Here is a 20,033-nt window from a genome sequence, read left to right as displayed (position 1 = left end):
CAGCTCTAATCTTGAATCTAAGAATTAGAAACAGGGCCATATAAAATATATATGTGACTATAATAAAGAATGGGAAAAGATATTTTGAAGAAGGTTTTATGAATGTATAAGGTTGTAGAATCTTTCTTTCAGTAACGCTTAAAACTTCAGAAATTAAAGACCACATACCGTATGCTTTTACCAAATATAGCTATTTTTCTCAGATTTTTGAGTATTTCTTATTGCTTTCAGGAAATATACATAATGTTAGAAGTTATTATTTTTCCCCTTTACAATATTCTTAATTATGTTCTGCATTATTGGGTTATTAACAAGATGAAGATAGTTAATTTTGGCAATACCTGGTACAAAACTGCCCTTGGGCAGGATCAGAGCTCTGCCTCTCATGTGCCCCCTTGCAGAGCATCTTCTTTCATCAGGATTTATTGGCTTTGCTGCTGCAGGTGGCTGCTTCCAGGTTTGGGTGGGTTTGCACAGAGCCAGCCCGGGTGGTTCTGAGCTTTCAATACAGGCGTGCTCACAGAAATTCCTGATTTAGCATGTGCTTTACTACAGCTGGTGGGTGGTCTCACAAATGTAACGGGAGATACTACATGCTTCTCTACATATGTCCCATACATACCCCTCTAATCTGGTGACATATGCAGGTGCTGTTAGATGAGATGATCTCTTTGTTTGGCTTCTTTGTGATCTGCACAATTCCCAGGAGCAGTCACTGTCATGTTCTCCCAGGGCACCATGTCCAACCCACCGGCACAGGCACAGTCATGTAATCCCTTTCATAACAGGAGCAGGAGCAATTTCCCCACTGACCTAGAGAGACCCTCACAGCCGCATTTCATTTCCACTGTCCTATGCTTCCTGCAGATTCCTAATCCCAGAGGATGCTTTAGTGAAGTTATCTATGGCTTCAAAGCTACAAATAATTTATGTTAATTTTTCTTTACAAGTGGCTGCCTCCATGGGATGAGACATGCCCCTGTTTCCCACAAGTGTATTTCTTTCCCCTCATCCCACATTGCTTGTCCTGTCATGTCAACTAAGACTTGGATGCTGCCAAATCCGTGCATTCATTGTTTATAAAGGCAGGCACAAATGAGAAGTGCCCAGAACAGCTGCATGTTTTTAAGGGAGAATAGTTGTTTCCAGTGTGCAACAAAAGATCTTCACTCTTCTGCACTACATGCCCACGTTTGGGCAGATGCCTTCACTCTCAGCATTGTAGTGACCACGACCAGCATTAAATGCATGTAGATAACACTTCATAACATTTATGCACATACCTTGGCTCATGATAGTTCAGGTACGAATAGTGCTCCAGCAGTTTCCATGTAATGCCATTGTCATAGGAGTAGTGCAGCAGCACTCCTTCGCCAGGCTGGTCGGGTGCTTTGCATGTGCTCAGCACAGACTTGCTTCCTAGGCGTAGCGTGAACTGCAGGAACCTGCAGCAGAATTGCACACATATTTCAAGGGTACCATACACATCGTGTTTTTTTTTTTTGTTTTGTTTTGTGTTTTTTTTTTTCTTTTTTTCCTCTAACCAGGTTGTTTTATGATCTTCTCAATTTAGACAAATTTTGGTAAATATCATTTATGGGCCTTTGTGTGTGCGATTTGTTTTTACTATCAAGTAATGCAATGTGGCATATACATTTAAAAAATGCCAATCAGTACAGCATTTAATTATTTATTAGGCTCTGAAAGGGAGGGAGAGACAGTGAATTGATCTAATCAGCTGCCACAAGCTGTCAAATAAACACAACCTTATAAATAATTAATTAGCACTTGGCTTTGACACTCAGGTTTGATATTAACATTTCATATTTTCCAGTCTCACTGTACAATAACTTCCCTTCAGTCTATTTTGGGCTCTGCTGTTTACAAAGCAGGGAAAAAAAAAAAAAAAAAAAAAGCAAGGCTGTACAGCTATGAGCTGGAAATTAAATTATGGGACAAAGGGATTTAAAAAAACTTTTCTTCCTGCTAAAAAGACTAGCACACGAGGTTATATGAAAGAGAAGGGGTTCCTGTCACAGTGTAACTTCCCTGTTCCCATACCTCCCATTGCTGTTCTTTTGCTCTCACCTGGACTGGGAGCTGTCAAGGAAAGAGGTGATGAGCTGGCGCCTCCCGTCCTTATTGAAGACCAGCGCCTTGCCACTGGCCAGGACCCCACAGCCAAAGCTGACCTCAGCTCCACGGATTGAGTAAAAATTGTGGTAGGAGGAGAGGCGTGAGCTGGCGAAGCTCTCCGAGATGAACATGGGGAAGGTCTGTGATGCCGTCTCACATGCGGGCCCTGAAAAGCCAGGGTCACACCTGGGGATGAGGGAGATTGAATAGAGTAATTAGTGCCTTCCTTATGTTAAGCCCATCTTCTCTTGTCTTCTGGTCTTCTAGCAGACTAGAACATGCCTGAAATCTCTCAAGAGCAGATGATACCTGCAAAGTCCCTCTCAAATCTAAGGACCAAAAACCTCTCTAGACCTTACTTAGGTACTGTAGAGTCAATACCTTTCTTTTAGCTAATACTGACTTTTCCAATTAAAACAAAAAATAATTATGAACCAGCCACATAAAATCTACATTTAACATGTAGCAATGTTTCTATTAATTTTTGGAATAAAAATACTGCAGACGTAATTTACAGTTGTCCATATGTCAAATAGTTTTATCTATAGCATGTCAGCTGTAATTACAAGCAACTGTGTAACAGGACAGAACGCCCTGTGGATCACGCTCTCTGCAACACCATAGTAATAGTAACACCATAGTTTTGAAAGTGTTTATTGATTTTACTTTTAAGGCTGAAACACTTTTTAAAAGCCAGACTTTCAGGAAAAAAATAGTGTTGACCTTCTGTCCTTGAGGTCTATGGGGCTATGGGATACTAGAACTATGAAAATCGTGATTCTTCCCTGAAATTTAATATAAAAGTGATACAGTCCCAAATCACCTCTAAAAACAGTGTAAAGCATGCATCACTGACATTCCGATGGGCTCTGTAGCACATTTTAAGGTGAACTGGAACTTGGACTCTCTGCCAAAATAAAATTATTTTTAAAATTATTAAGTATGCTGCTGTTTAGAAAGATTGATCTTTAGCTCTCAAGTGAGTTTTATGCATTCTGGGGGCTATGCTGGTTTTACATTTAGTCATCTCAAAAAGCAAGGACTAAAATGGAAATCACTTCAACTTTCAGACCATCAAATGAAATATATGACAAAAATTGAATACAAGTAGAGAATTATAGCTCTTACTTGCAGCCATTTCTAGTACACTGTCCTCGACCTGAGCAGAATTTGAGGCAAGATGGACCAATATAAACTGCAGAGAAAAGAAATTAGTTAAATGAAGGGTTATGTTATGTGATAAAAAGAATATAACAAATACAATAAAGTATGGCCATACAGGTATTTATTGGTATTGTATTTCAGCTAATCCCACTATCTGAAAAAGGTCTGAAAAAGAATAAAGTGCATTTGAACATATCTTTCTGTAGAACTGAGTAATGGAGTTTTTTTTTTTTCTCTCTGTAAAGGATAGTCTGGGATAATTTAGTATTTAAGAAGTAATGTCTATCTGTTGCTGGAGGTGTTAGTGATCCAAATCAGATACCTGATTTTTCTAAGATCGCAAGCAACATCCAATGAACTGCTAGGTATTGGCCATTTTCTTGCCTTTTTCTTCATTTGCTCTGATATATCTTAAGTAACTATGAAATATCATGCACTTTTAAGTAACTGCGAATCATTTTCACTGATTCTTTCAAATGGAATAAAATTCCAAATAATATGTACTCAGAAACATTCCAGACTTATTTTACTCTTTTATTTAATCTTCCTCTGATGACTCTTAATCAACAGTGTTGATATTTTGTGAAAAGTAGGAAAGATGGAAAGATTAGTAAATCTCTGTATAATCTGTATAATCTCACAGTGAAGAAATCCAAGTATAGCCCAAAACAGTCACTTGAGGGCAATGTCCTTTCAACACAATGGGATAAACAGACCTTGGTCCTGAACGGTGTTACCCTTTCAATTAAATAATGACCATTGGAGTTATCACATGCACAGTGACTTTTGGAAATTCACCCAAATAGCCACCAATTCAAAATAATCTATAACAACCAATGCTTATTGTTTCTCTTAGTTTTTTGATGCTGCCCATCATAGCTGTGTGCCAGTACTCCCTGACAGATACTCTATAAATCCCTGTTAGTCACTCCCTGTAATTAACTCCCTATCAGACTTTATGCAATTTCCAGATTTTCTCACTTTTCAGGGTGCAAAATTTCTGTTCTGTCTGTTTGATTTATTTGTTTGCTTTGAGGTCTCTTTGAGGGGGTGGTAAAAGTAGAAGGGTTAAAGATGTAATGATGTCATTCACAATAAAAAAAGCTTTATGAATACTGGCAGTTTTCCAGAGTTTCTAAAAGATGGCTACCTTCCAGATTTCATTTAAAACTTAATTCACATAAGAAACAGTTGTGAAGCTAAAAGTCAGAGTGCTGAATCCTTGAAATTCTTCCTCTCTCTTCAAGAATTTGAGTGGCTTGCCAATCAAATGTCTCTCCCTCAGTACATTGTAAGGCTTCAGTTTCACTAGTGTGTACCAAAGGAGGCATGCAAAACCTTAGAAAGGCGTTCACCATTAACACTTGATTCCTGTGTCATAGAGATAGTTCTACAGCTCAAACAAATTTTGGAGCAAGCACACTGTAGGCAGATGGTTGGTAAAACTGACTCTGAGATGGTACACAACTGAGTGTGCAGTATTCTTCATCAGAGCTCTCACTATTTGGTTTTACAAGCAAAGGTAGTATAGATATATTAATTGTATGCTAACTTTCAAAATCTTCTTGTTTTGTTCTGTTTTAAAGAATTTGAGTCCTTGGATTTTATGTTGCTCTTGTTTATGTGAACTTCTGTGAGCTTCACCAATTTTTACATTCTATACATTCTATATTTTGTTAGCTAGCAAGTCATCTTTGCAGATGCTCACAGACATCTTCGTACTTACATATACCTATATTTTCCCCTTTATTTTCTTTTTGATGTAAATCATGATCTCTAAGGACAAGCATTAATACTCTATGAAGAATGTCAAGAGGGTGCTACATACCATTAATGTGATTAAGAGAGTAATTTTCTTTACTTTTTGTGAAAAAGTTTCATTTGTGGCATTGCACTATTGAGGCAGCTTTAAGCATTTTCTTTTCAAAATGACGCATTAATCTGTTTTAAGAATTTTGCAAAATATGACAATATTTATCATTCCAAGGCTCCATATCAAATCTTATTAGGAATCACTACAAAATTTCACAGGCTATTGTACATCACTGTAAAGCTTTATAGTACATACTTAATGCATACAGCTAGCAAAACAAATTCTAGTAGTTTATGTAGTCCCAAGTGTTTGAGGTTAATGAGTAAACTAAAAACTTCACACCTGCTCATTCTTAGTCCCTTCAAACATGCTTTCTCCTCCTTTTCATGCCATCTATATATTTTATTTTGTGTTCCAAAATATTTTTCTGTGCTTTAAAATATTTACTATAGTATCCTCTGCAGTATGTTTTATAAATAGATGTGTAACTATAACCTCCTCTCAGTTCATCACATCCATTTAAAAAAAAACACTGGCACATGAAAAATCATTTCCTAAAAGAAGACCAGTTCCCTGTTACAGATGGTCCTTCCCCCCTTGAGATACTGTAAACAATGTAAAAGTTTTGTCAGTATTTTGGTAGCAACATTGCTTTATGAAGGTCTTCTATGTCCAGAAGGAAAAATATGTTCCAGCTGCTGTAACTGCTGCTTAGGGTGGCACAGTTCGTGTCCTTAATAGCACAGCAAGGTGCCTATTTATGTAATTCCGACTAAGCAGTCAGAGGAAATGTTATATCAGGTTATTGATACAATTTTTTTTTTTTTCCTAGAAAGCATTCAATTAAAAGAAAAAAAGGGGTAAGCTACTAGACTATCTTTTCAAATGACAGATTTCCCCTTTGGCTTCAAAATGGACTTGTAACTGACTGAAGATAAGAACAAAAATTTAACAAACTGAAAATCTTGCAACCTCTGATTCTGGAAAATGTTTACTTGGAGCAGCATAAAAAAATTATTCTTCTGATGTAACATGGTTGTGGATAAGAATACTGACTATTATCAATTGCCCACATATTTCCAAGGATTGGTCCTGTTTGCCTCCACCGAATCCTCGTGTCACTTGTTAATGCTGCATTGGGAAGGGGAATAGTTATTCGGTTCCACCTGAAATACATATAACACAAATTCTGTTTTACATCAATACTCATTAAGTGACTGAAAGCATTTGCTTTCACTGCAAGCTTAGTAAGAATTTTTTATACTAAACTTTGCTCAATATACCAATTAAGATACTGCAGCTTTAGAAAGTATAAATGAAAAAAAGCAACAAAGCATGGCCTATGATATTTTCATATAATATATGAATGTTAATTATTACATTATAAAACCCAGCATTTTTTCCCCTGAATGAATACCTGAAGCCAACAAAGATCTTAACCTATTTCATCATAGCAGCTTCTCCATCCCAATGAACACCTCCTAAATTGCACCCTGCATTAAACCTTTCAGTGCAACTGAACTCTGTTGGGTGGAAACCCCTGGGAATGAGAAGTGGGGCATGGAAGATCTGGCCTACTGTCACTCTCATATCATCCACAGGTACTGCACCTGCTACACACACCAGGGGTAATGGCTCCTATGAAAATGGTAGAGAAACGGGGGGTCACCAGACCATGCCAGTGTTTGAGCTACACATTCTTCTCATGGTCATACATGTTGCTCTGAAGTGTCTGTGGAGGTTGGGATGCAGAGGGATGTACAGCCATGGGATGACAAGTTCACTTCACAGCCAGAACAGCCCTGAAGACACTTAATAATGAGAAGGGCTGGTATAAGAAAGTGATTCTAACAACACCTCCACCTGCTGAAGTGCAGAGGATGCAACTTCATTGTGACCCAGCATAAGGATTCCAAGTGAGTAAAGGTGTCTGAGGATATAAATATGGCTTTGACTGATGGTTCCTCTGACTAAAAAGAAAAACTTTTGTGGCTTTGACAGGATATAACTTTTCTTTTACTAGTATGCTGTCCCCACATTTTTTTTTTTTTAATTTACCTATGGCATCAGAAAAAATAATATTATATGACAGAGGCAGCCTCATATTTTTCAAATTTCATTACTGGGCAGCCAGGGAGACCAGAACACTCCTTCCATGCTGTGCTCAGCTAGTCAAAAATGAAAGATGACATGGGGTGGTGTGCTTTGCTGCTTTCTTCTGTCCCCCATAATTCATGTCCGTCTCTAATCTCACATCTCAGTTAGGTGTGCAGAGAACACTCACCCACTGTAGTTTTCGGAGGCATAGACAGTGCTGTGGGGGAGATGAGGCCCAGCACAGATCTCAGGCAAACACTCGGTGTGGAGCAGGGCCCAGGAGCGGCCGTGGTTGGTGGAAAATTCCAAGCTGACGCTGATAACATGGTGAGGGAAAGGAAGGAGAAAGGCACGGTGAGCCTGTGTGGCAGAGACAGGTAAGTGGAAATACCACCACAGAGAAACCCCCAGATCTGCTATTCCTGACAACTGATGCTGAGACATGCAATGATTTTGAGTATACCTTTAATAAGAAAAATCCTGAAAATGCAAATGTGAAACAAATATGAATGAAAAAAAACCCACCATCCAGCTAGTGTTTTTATGCTGTGTTTAAATGACCTGATGTTACTCTTGTATCTCAGCTAGAACCATACTGAGTGTGGTTTCAAAAATAATGAGAAAACTTGGATTCATCAGAGCCAGACAGCATGGTGTGAGCACAAGACTCTAATAATTGCCAGCTGATGGAGGTGGTCAAAGAGCACTGGTTGCTCATGTATTGGCTGTCTCTTCACCTCCATTGCTGACAAATATTAAAATACCCTTTAATCCTTCCAGGAGTCACCTGCCTCCTTCCCCCATCATGCCTAGATGGAGATCAGAAATGCAGTATGGAATAGGGAAATAGCCAGGTCCTGCCCAGAACTGTGAAGGGTGGAGAGGACCTGTGGAAGACACCCTTCAGAAAGCCCTATGGCAGGCAGAGTCCCAGGGGCTGCAGGAGACTCCGTGCTGCCCAGCCATATTCTAGCTATTACTAAAATTGTTCCCTCCCTGTTCCACTGCATATTTAACAAAACAGTGTTTACATTCTAGGAGTGTAAGGAAATCTTTACCTATCTTACATTCTGAAGACCTTGCAAGGGTAATGTAAAAAGTGCTTGATTTAGTATTCTACTGAGATACTCTTGTAATTTCCACTATATAATTAGCTTGTAATATTCTGTTTTATTTTAAGTAATATCAATGGAACATTATAAAAGTCATAATTCATCACCTCAGTACTAAATTATTGGATTATAACTTTTCCTTTTCATTATAATTTGCTGACAATAGTACTTTATATAGGTATACCATCACTGCGATATCAAAAGTATGTATTAAAATGGTTTACAGAGGTTTTGACTCGTTCATTTTTGGTTTAACCATACTGATACCTTGGAGGGTCAAATTTACTGAATATATGCTGAACAAGTCTCTCATGTTTGCAGCATTGAAGGCATCATGAATAATGCTGTAGACCAGGAGGAGGGAAATGCTGCTGTATTTGGGAAATACAAATAATGTTTATGGAGACCTAGTGCTTCTTTTGTTTTGAAGAACACTTCAGAAATAGTTTATGTGAATGAAGAATATTAATTTTTCAAAATACATACTAATCCCCATTAGGTAACAAAATGTTTAAGACGGATACTTCATAAAGCATGTTTACAAGCCAGGACTGTTGACGTGCAAAATTTTCACATTCTGTGTAGAATGTTGTCTTCCCTTCCTATCAAATATGTGTGATGCCTTGACTTTTGCTGCTCCTTAAATTCTGCTGCCCTTCATGGCTGCTAGGACTGTCAGAAACAGTGCAGCTCTTTCAGATGGAAAAAGATGCCATGGGCTATGAATATGAAAGCAGTTGCAGTCACCTACTTTAAACTCTTGGCTCTCACTCTGGAAAAAAAAAATGAAGTAACTTAAACCTCAACAAATATTAGGATAAAGTCTCACATGTACAGAGAGATAAAGGGACTGTGAAGGAATATAAAATACAGAGCAGCAAATTACTTCCTTCTTCCTCTTTCCCTCCCCCTTAACTTTGTGGGGAAAAAAAATCACATAGAATGTCCCAATGAAGTGAAGCCACCAAAGAATTCTGTGGTCATTCTGTAGGCAGTGAGGTCCTCACACTGATGATGTTCAAGATGAGGGCTATTTGTCACCAGTTTTACAAGAATTACATGCTTGTGGCATGAATAATCTCTGAGAGGTCATGAGGGAATTTTTCTGCCACTTTCTTTAACGCCTTCCCCCTTATACCTATCATTATCCCTTATATTTACAGATAAATCTCATTGCCATTAGAAACTGAAGCAAATAGTTTGAAATCATAAGCATATTTCAGAATGGACTAAGGAAAGTATATAGATGCTATGAACCAAAATGTTCTGGGAAACTGATAATTGAAAGAGAAATTTTGCCTGTTGTACCTGTTACCGGGCTGATAAGTTCCACAACCCAAATTGATGGAAAATTGGATCATGTGAGTCACCGTGGAAGGGAGCACTGGAAGGACGTGGAAGTAATCCACAGCCCAGACATTCCTGTTGTGGCCTTGGTGACTCTTTTGTTTCAGGCAAAACTTGGTTGCAGGAGTCTGCAGGTCCGGACTAATGACAACAGAAACCAAGGATGGAACCTTTAAAAGAAATTAAATCAGGCTTAAATAAAACAAGTAATATTAAAAAAGGTTACATGGAAATTATTTTTTAAATTAAGAAAGCAGCTTCAACTGTGCTGAACAAAACATGCTCATTGCTTGTTAACTTTTGTCTTAGCCCCCTTTTTCCACAGAAGACCCCAAATAAGAGTTATTTTGTACTATATGCCTAGCTATTAGTACTCCGGGTACCAGTCCTGCTTATCACCTTAGTGGGATCAGTTTGTTTGGTTGTAAAGACACTGTAGAAAAGACACTGTATCTTCTGTGTTCTGAAAAATATGTTTGTTTTATCAGTGCTCAGTTGGAAGATGAATCTCACCCTGCAGTCTTTCATCCTACAAAGAAATGCAGTATAACTTCAGGTTGAGTCTGAATATGTGAGAAGTGAGTAAGAGTATGAGTTCACAGGCTAGTAGGGAGGATGTTATGTTGTTGAAATAAATGAAAACACTACTTTATGAACTCTAGCCTTTGTCCAAAAGCTACGTAATTGGAACCGTATTATGTCAAAAGAGGATGTCGACTTGAAAACTGCTCATTTTAAAAAAAGCTCCACAATGAATTCAGTATAATTTCAGATCCTGTTGCTCCCTGAATTCCCCATTTAATTTTTTATTATTTTACAATTACAGTTTCCTTAGTTTTGAAAAAGTTCTACCCTGTGTTTCACACAGAACCAGGAGAGGAGGGAAACGACGTACAATGAAACAATGCAAGTGATTCAACCGAATTCAGGCCAAACCCTAATGTAACTATAAACATTTATTTTCTGAATGCTAGAATTAGAAAGAAAATGCACACAGACCTCTGGTTGAAATCAGGTGCATCTTTACCACCAAGTTTCCTACACAGTGCATAAAACATACTCAAGTTGAATCTGCAACATATGCACCTGTGTACATATCCCATGCATTTTTGTATATTGATTTCTGTTATCTGTCTTTTTTTATAGCAGCACACTAAGGGTCCCTCAGAGCTGAATTATTCAGAGTAGACATGGCCTTTGTTTCTCCTTGCCCTAGACAGGAAGGAACCAGACAGTGAGCTCAAGTCTTTACTGCCCAGTCTGAGAGCGGTGGTGGGGAGGTGAATATGGTGTGAAGGAGGCAGCAATAACAGCAGAAGGGAAGCTGCTTGTGAATGTGGCCAGCAACAGCTTTCTGTTGCTGGGTTCATGCCTGTACTCCTACAGACCCTCTAAAGGGCAAACAGCTGTATTAAAATGAAAAGAAAATGTATAAAATATGTAATTTCCTGGAAAAGATATCCAGGAAAAGACATCCAGGCATTTCTTAGTCACTCTCCTCCCAGCCACTGACCTAACACTCTCAGAAGGAAACTCCTGAATACCGCACTGTGGCTGGCAGGAGCTTGAATAGAGAGGAGGGTAATTATTTGTGAGAACATGTAATCACCAAAAGTTTTCAGCTGATGGCTGAGTGTGGGCCCGTTGCCAATTTGCCTGTTGTCCAAGTCAATGCCACTATACTGCTCAGGGGTGGAGTTGTCAGCAGTAACCACAGAGCTGTGCTGCAAAAGCACCCTTTCACTGCAAGAGCTGTCTATGATTTATGTACTTGGGAAGGTCACGTTTGTCTATCCATCCCACCCACCTACTTTGTTTAAGACAATTTACCTTGTAAGCAGCATAGGTCAGGGTATCGAGAGCTATGTGTTCCCTCCTGCCTTCAATCTTGGCATAAAGCATGACATCATTTTCATGGGATTCTCCAGAATCACAAGTTCCCCCTGTACAACACACGTTTGAGAGAGAAAAAAAAATATCATTGAAGCTGTTTTTAATGTACAGTGAGATATTACACAGCCATAATTACAAAAATAATTACAACCAGATGTTATTTAACTTAAGATATGAAACAAAAGAACACAAGCCCCAAGGACATACTGTATAAGAACTATTTGATCAGATACATACACCATGCTAGAGATCAAGGGGTTGACAATAATGAAAACCTCAAGTAACTCTCTTAATCAGCTTATCGAAACAATTTAAACAGAAAATGCTGTGCCCAAAGCAATACTTCTATCTGGATGTTTTTAATCCTGGTTACATGGAAAAGCTCTGCTTTTTGAGTTCTTGTCTGTTAGGACTAGATCAGTAACCTGGTATCTAGTATTCACACTCTGTGCAGCCACACATATGAGGACCTCAAGTACCTCTCAGCTGATAGTTTGGCAGCTGAGAATGTGTCTTATCAGGAGGGGAGGAAGACTGCTGTGTGTCTTATTTGTTGTGCCTCTTCTTCTATTGTCTACCCCATATCCTAAAAAGGATGAATGGAATCTACCATATCAAACAAAATTTTGCCATCTCTTAGGAATGAGGCAAGATTTAAGATATCATCATATTGGTAGAACACAAAACACTTAATAACCTTCTCTGGAAGAGAGGGTGTATTGGCAAGATTGAGCATTAAGTACTACATTATCGTTAGAGGATGGACATCATCACGCTAGTTTGGTGTTCTGAAAAAAAAGTTTTTAAAACAAAATATCTGTAACTGAAACAGGAAACCTGTTGTTTCCCTGTACACTGGATTTAGTGCAGGTATTAAAAAAAAAAAAAAAGCCGCAAAAAAAAAACAGGATGAGGAAGGTTTTTGAACTATCTGTAAAGTAGGAAGGTTACATATATGAAACACTTTCTCTGTTTTTTTCACTACAGATGGCCAACTGCTGGAATGGAATAGGCAAAACAGTCTAGAAAGCTAGAAAAGATGTGCATTTCTTATGTGTATTATACTGCAATAAGGAACATCCATGTGTCCATTCAAATTCTCTGCTTGCCTGAATATTTAAACTGTAATTTACTTAATCTACAAAACCACATGGAACACATTTTCAAATGATATCCCACTATCCTCTGTGCCTGCATGTGCCGACAACTTCTCCCCTAAGTTCAGAAGGTTGAGCAAATTTCTTTCCTGTTTCTCTTGCAGGTGTTGCAATGCTTGGAAGAACTGGAAAAAAAGCATCCTCTTTTTCCTGTGCTTTGTTGGTAATTCATGTAACACAGAGGAGATGTATGACAATTTAGGACGACAACACGAAGCCTTCCACTCATTAAATACAGGGTGTTTTCTTTTGTTGATTCAGAAGTTTGCTTGTGGAGGTCACAAGTTTAGTCTCTGCTTCCTCCTTTATTATTCTATTATTCTCTACCTTTATACAAAAATTTTCACCTCCTCTAAACATGGTGTTGAGAGAATAACATAATGCAATTTCCTTTATGTGCAAAATAAAAGTTGTGGAAAAACACTGTAAGGTACTGAATGATAGCCACAGTGTCCATAGGAGTTTTGACTTGTTACAACACTGAACTAATGCAGTTGCACTGACAAAAGCAGTGGGGAGGGGCAGGGATAGGACAGGCTTCTTTCTTCACCCCAGTAAACCACTGAGGTTGTACTTTGTTCCAATAGGGAAGGTCCACAGATGATGCTATCAGCACATCAGTTCTTCCCACAAGGGATGCCTTCTCCAAGGCTCCAATGCTCAATGGCAGTTTTTGTATACTAGAGATGAATCTCACCCTGGGTTAATACATTAGAAGAAAAAAAATGTTTATGAATATAGTGATGAACTTAGAACTTTTGAGCAGAAAATATGCTGTGTTCAGCCATGTGAGCCTGTCCCACTTCTGTGCTACTCTCACCTCATCCTCAGGTGCAACTCTGTTGACACGGATGGATTAACACCAGGGTCTACATAGACAAGAGTGAGGGAGGATATAAGCAGTAAGGGGAATTGAGTGAAATTAGAAGGTACAAGACTAGAACATCATTCTTCATGGGAAGAATTGTTAAACTAGGGGTTTGCTGCAGGATCTTGTGGACACAACAGACAGGTTCAGTTGAAACAGTACTGCTAAGGACCACATTAGGCACTGTGGAGGGTCTTGCCAGACCCACCTGCTACTCCAGCAGGCTGTGATTCTCCCACAAGTCCTGTATTATATCTGCCAGCACTATGCAGCTACTCTTGGACACCACCACCAACAGCCTGTATTTGTGTGATGAATCCTGCCTGAGGACTGACATAGGGTCAACCCACAACTATGTGTGCAGCAGGTGCTTAAGCTTCCTTTATATCAAAGGACATCCAACCTATGCAGTCAAGAGGGTCCAGAGAATTGCTCAGCTGGTCGAGCATGTCTCATGGTGAACTGAATGAATGTTTCCAGCAACTCTACTGACTACATCTCAGTAGATGTGACACAGACCTTTTACAGAGGCACCTTCATGTAACTTCTATATTAAACAGTTCTAATCTGGAGCTAAATGTTTATACGAGCCAAAAATAGCTGGGTAAACCCATGGAAGCAAAGTCCACCATGGGCTACTAAACTTAGAGTGTCCTGTCAGGCTAAGAAAGGTTTTCACCTGCAAGTTAGTGACAGCTGTGAGAATATTTTTGGGAGGGCTATTTGTGAGCCCACTATGGTTTCACACCTGTGCAGGTGTCTAGAAGGGCAGACTTCCAGTCTGACCAAGATTTGTCTGTCTTACATCTTTGTGGGTATCACAGTCATGAATCAAAGCTAACCAGCTGCAAAGAGTTTTTAAAATACTTGTTATGCATATTGTGCAATTTAAATCTCACATGCCCCCCATTTTATTCTATTAAGAGTACATACTTACCCATACTGAAATAAAATCTTAAGTTTCCATAACCTGTAGTGTCAATATATGGAGTGCATATTTTTCTTTCTCCATCTCTGAGAAATACCATAGCTGAGCCAGACTCCAGCGTCCCACACTCGGTACCAATGACAGCGCCAAATACGTCCCACCTGGAGAAGTCAACAGTGGCAAGAGAATGTGCAGCAGCATGTTACTGAGCAACTCACACAAAACATGTTCTAAGAGTTAATTTTTACATGCAAAAATAGCTGCTTCTACTGTCACAGAGTACAATAAAATGATTTTTCAAATGTGATTCCTACAAATTTACTTATATATTCAATATTAGTTTCTAAATTCAGCCTAAAATAAAAGTAATGTACCTTTTAAAAATAAATAAATTGGTAGAAAAGTACAAATACTTAAAAAAATGAAGCTTTGGCTTCTATTACCAAATATTTAGTGTTGTATTATTCATTATTTTTCTGTCACGAAAATGTTTAAAATACAACTGCCTTCTGTTTCATGTTGTGTAATAAAAGGTTTATAGATTAATCAGACTTGAAAAGGCACGTCTCCCATATTTGCTATGCAGTCATTAGATATGTACATACTAGCTGAAAATGCTCTATTTTCATCTTTTTGAGCATTTAGGGTAACAGTTTTTAACAAACACATGAATAGAGTATGAAGAAAATACCACTGTGTTTCTAGTATGTGATGATATGAACTTTCTCAGTTTTTCTGTACAACATTTTCTCTTATTTTTTATTCAGTGATAATTAAAAGAGCTGTTGCAGAAATTTTCAATTAAATATTTTTCTTGAAAATATGTTTTCATCATGAAACCCTTGGTTTCTTTAAAACTTGATTAAAATATTTTGAAAGATTAGAAACTGGAAAATTTGTACATTATTTCTGTTTGATACATAATTATTGATGTTGAAGTTTTAATTCGTAATGAAATATTTTAAATTTATAAGCCTGATAAAGCAATGAAAATACTTAGAATCGTTACATCTTGATAATCCAGTCATTTAACTGGCCAGTGTGATTCAGGATGAATGAGAAAAATTTAAGATCTGAAATCTTTGAGGGACGGTAAAGCCATCCCCTGCCCACTTCTAGCAGAAAAAATCTCTAGCACCAATGTGAAGTATGAAAGCTTCAAAAATTGTAATTACAACAATTTAGCAGTCTGTTTATCAGCTTAACCATTCAAACTATTTCAAAATGTATTTTTAAGATCTTCTTAAAAGCTGACGGCTTTCTTGTTGACCTAAGCTGTGACAGACCAACACTTTGCCTGTCTGAAAATCCTGCTTTAAAACTGTCAGTCATTTATACAGGAATTAGCAAGATTAGCGTCACTGAAGGGTTTTTATGATACAAATATAAACATGTTTGTGGAAGCAGAGTTTAACCTAACCCTAATTCTGAATGGAGAACTTCAGCTGTGCAGACATTTTAAAGGTAATGTGCAATATAATCAAAACACAGTTTTGAAAATGGGTCTCTTGGGATGAAGACAAATACCGAATTAAACAGTTGTGCCTACTTTAACTTACATGACAAAATCTCACAACGCTCCATCGATCTTTTGTATGCTCTATTTAGCTCAATTAAAACAGTCTCTTTCCCGACCCACAAAACAACTTGAGGTCATGAATGATGCAGATCATGGAGGTTTCCAGGGATCCTTTCCCTTTATGCAGCATTATAGTGAAAACCAGAAAATTATACAACATAAAATAACTGGCACTTTAATAAAAATAAATGAAAGCAATGTCTGCAAAGATAAACGGAGAAGGTCTCTTGGTGATGGCGTGACAAAGTTGTAGATGTTCTTGATTAAATATTACATTTGGATACATTTATCCCTCACATGAGTCTTGAGATTCTTCTTTACAAAACAAATGATGGGCTGATATATATACCCAAACAAGATTTACTGGACAAGAATGTCCCAAGCTGAAATACATCTGCCAGAGACACCAGAGGCATCCCTATCTTCAGATATGAAGATCTGTCCACTTTTAGGATCAGACCTTAATTTATGTGATTAAAGAGTAACAGAATGCCAGTGGGAAGATGCATTGTACCAACAGCAACCTCTATACATGTAGCCTACTGCCTTATGTAAGGGATTTAAAAAATACTGATCAATGTCAATAACAACAATAAGCTCCTCAGCCCTGAGAGTTGAGTTCCTTCAGATGCCTCATCTCAGAGTGCATTTGGCACAGAGGAAGGCGGTGGTGATCCGTACATGAGCTTCCTTTTGCTCTCTCATGTGAGTGATGCTTTTGCCTGTTCTTTGAGAGCTGCCAGCTTCCAGCTGACTTTAAAACAGGGAGTCTGAGAACATCTCACAGGTTCTCTCATGTATAAAGCATTGAAAATCTCCACTGCACTCCTCTGCAGCGCTGTTCTCAGAAAATTTTGACAGCAAAGAAAATAGTGGCTAGAAACACAGGGGAAATATTTGAAATTAAAGTGTGATGTGGAACCTAATTCTCATTCTGAAAACTGATGGTGACAAATAGCCAGAGATCCAAGGACTCTCACTGACACGCTGGGTTGTGGTTGTTCCCTGTCACTGCTGGGAATTGGTCTTTCCTTGGTACAACTCGGGTCATTTATTGGATGACCATCACCCAAAAACATCTCTGTTCATGCAAGTGCTGTGGCAGTAACCACAGACACAGCTGTTCTGGGATGTCTGGGAGCTGTCAAAGACATAATGGGGGGGTTATAGCAGAGGCAGCAAGCAGGCTAAATTAAATGGAAACCACACACTCCCTGGAGTTGAAACACTACCATTTCTTAAAGTGGAAGGGGAAAGTGAGGCAGCTGAAGCTACCTACAGCTGTCCCTGTGCCCAGATGATGACCCCAGTGACATATTTTTGTCTTGGCACAGGTATTTCCTATACTCCCAGCATGAGAAAAGGGAGCAGAGACACACTCCCACAGCTTTCTGTACCTATGGTCCACGAAGCAATTAAGTTATTCATACCAGGGAAGATCTGGACCCTCATTTCCTAGTGAATTCTGTAAATAGAAAATTCTATGTTGGGATACACTATATTAGGTCAGACTGGAGGCTTAAACTGCAGGACTATAAAACTATAAATCTTCCTCCATTTTATAGTTATTATGGTTACTAAACATACAGTCTTGTAATTCTCGAGTATGAGATATGCCATAGAAATTACTGAGGAATTTTGATCAGATGTTGATCAGCTCTAACAAAAGTCTTTGTGAAGATGTGGTAGTTTCAAGGAAATGTCCTTGGATCCCAGGAGAAGTTTTTGATCAAAGAGGTGGGAGGCTGGATTCCCAGCCTGGATGTCCAAGACTGATGTTCAGCATCTGCTCTAGCCCATTATTGGCAGTCGGTTCTGGAATATTTTATGTCCCAGCAAACTACTCTTATCCCTACCCTATTTTCCTTTAGTTTTGAATGACACCTTAAAAAGCCTATTTTCTCTCCAGTGCATAAATACACAAGCAACCAAACCAAACAAAACAAAAAGCAACCACAGCAAACTACCAAACTTCTAAACCTTACAATTTTTCACAGAATAGAATTGTTATTTCCTGCTGAAGCTTGCTGTGGATGGTTGCACTCTGTAACTTGTTCTTTATTGCCCTTCATAGTAAAACAATGTCTCAAACATAGTTCAAAAAATCATTCAAAAATATTTATCTAAGAAGGAATTAAGGAAGTGTATTCATTCAGTGTTTATTCACAGCTGCATGTAGTTTAGACGTCTGTTCTTATATCAACTGTTGATAAATAGAAGAAAATTTCAAATACAAAATGGAATTTTAAAATAAGTAAATAAATAAAAAGAAAAAAAGACAAAAGTTACAATGACTTGAGAAGGCTACTTATTGCCTTGGAAAACAAAGTTACCCCCTGCTAGGGTATGCTGCCACACGGCAGTGACTTTACATGCAGGGGTCCAAGAGCAGTGTTGGGTTCCTGTCACTACATGCAGGGTAGGAGTGCAAAATATATCTGCCTGGCCCCTAGCTTAGAGCAGTGGTAGCTGCAGCTGGAATGAGATGCTGTGTGAAACTGAAAATGTAGTATTTGGAGAAACCATTCATTTGATCACTAGGGTATAGTATAAATAATTGATTTCAGTATTTCTGCTCCCTGGAGAATTTCCTATTGTAAGTCATTTTTTATGGTTTAATAATTATCTAGGAAGGAAGTGCCTTGATTAGAACCACTGGTGATGAGGGGTTTAACTAAGTGTCTAGTCCAGCAGAGCAGGACCTATAGATGAGGCAGATATCCCCAGGTATCCCTCCCACCCAGCTTTTTCAAGATGTAAAGAGACTGAGACAACATCTCAGACATATCCCACATGGTCACCTAACACACAACTCACATGTACACATTTTCTTTCTTTTGAGTGAAATAGGAATTTCTGAAATGACACTGCAACAACAGGGTTTACTACCCACTATGTCGTGGGTTGGTTATTCAAACTGGGTAGGAGTTCATGACAAATATTTTTTCTGAAGCCCCAAACAACCCAGGTGTTCACAGGCTGCATTAGCATGTATTTCTCAAAAGGTGCTCTTTAGTTTCAGTACAACATAGGCAGCATCTGAATCAGCTGCTAATGACCTGAAGTTCTTTGTAGGTTAAAATCAACATTCAGCAGAGACCCATAAATTAACAGTGTGTGTTCCTCATTGCCCTGGGGTTACACACACTAATGAAATTCTTTTTCTTAAAAACAAAAATTAAAACAAAAAAAGATTTAAGACCACATTGAAGTGGTTGGTTATTTTCTTTTTGTCAAAATTTATACACTGAAGCATATAAAATGATTGAATGTAAAGTCGTGCTGCTCTTCCAGGACACTTTTGTTTTTGAAAAGCTCAGTTTCATTTTGGTAAAAGTGGTATGACTTCCACTTCTGCTGTCCTGCATGGGCCAAAGTGTGGCCCACAGCAGCGATTCAGAGGGAGGATGAGTTTCTTAAGGAACTTTGCTTGTTACAGATATGAGTTAGCAGCTCTCAGGTGTGATAGAATGAAAGAAACAGATTAACATCATGAGTTTATTTGAAATTGGTATATAATCTGCATGCACAACTTTCTTCATTAGAAACGTTGGTGACAGAATGGCCAAGACTGTTCCTCCTGAGCTTTCCTGACTTGTTTGTTCTCAACATCTACAACCACCTGTTATTTACAGTATCACTTTTTATTCTAGCTACAATTTTGCGTAAATAAACTGCAAAGATGAAATGCCATTCTCTGTTTACTCAGTTTCCTAACTGCACACATGCTTCCAGCACTGCCCAGGCACTCACCCTTTTGGCTGGCTCTCAAATTCTTCTGCCCACTGCTCCTGTGCATCCTCTGTGGAGAGGTCCACGTCCCGGGTCGTGGCAAAATTAAACTCGCTGCCTTCTGTCCCATGGAAGTAGATGGAGTTTCCATCTGACTGGCAGCTGTGCTGTAGACAAAAGGAGCACACAGGAGGTGATGTTACATCA

At 38.5% G+C, this 20,033-nt stretch overlaps 1 protein-coding gene across 4 annotated transcripts in view; it reads right to left on the bottom strand.

Moving 5' to 3' along the window:
• Positions 1-20,033, bottom strand: part of RELN (reelin) — a 285,956-nt gene that overhangs the window by 90,436 nt on the left and 175,487 nt on the right. For all 4 annotated transcript variants that reach the window (XM_068669848.1, XM_068669849.1, XM_068669846.1 and 1 more), the window contains 9 exons: positions 19,848-19,993; positions 14,525-14,676; positions 11,500-11,612; positions 9,631-9,839; positions 7,398-7,526; positions 6,170-6,279; positions 3,265-3,331; positions 2,089-2,322; positions 1,284-1,445 (listed from right to left, as the gene is read on the bottom strand). In XM_068669848.1, the coding sequence (XP_068525949.1) occupies positions 1,284-1,445; positions 2,089-2,322; positions 3,265-3,331; positions 6,170-6,279; positions 7,398-7,526; positions 9,631-9,839; positions 11,500-11,612; positions 14,525-14,676; positions 19,848-19,993 (1,322 nt within the window). The remainder of the gene's footprint in view (positions 1-1,283; positions 1,446-2,088; positions 2,323-3,264; positions 3,332-6,169; positions 6,280-7,397; positions 7,527-9,630; positions 9,840-11,499; positions 11,613-14,524; positions 14,677-19,847; positions 19,994-20,033) is intronic.

This window comes from Anas acuta, chromosome 1 (assembly GCF_963932015.1).
Source record: "Anas acuta chromosome 1, bAnaAcu1.1, whole genome shotgun sequence".
Classification (NCBI taxonomy): Eukaryota; Metazoa; Chordata; class Aves; order Anseriformes; family Anatidae; genus Anas; species Anas acuta.
Note: the sequence above shows the minus strand (reverse complement) of the source record. Positions and strands in the feature narration are given on the sequence as shown.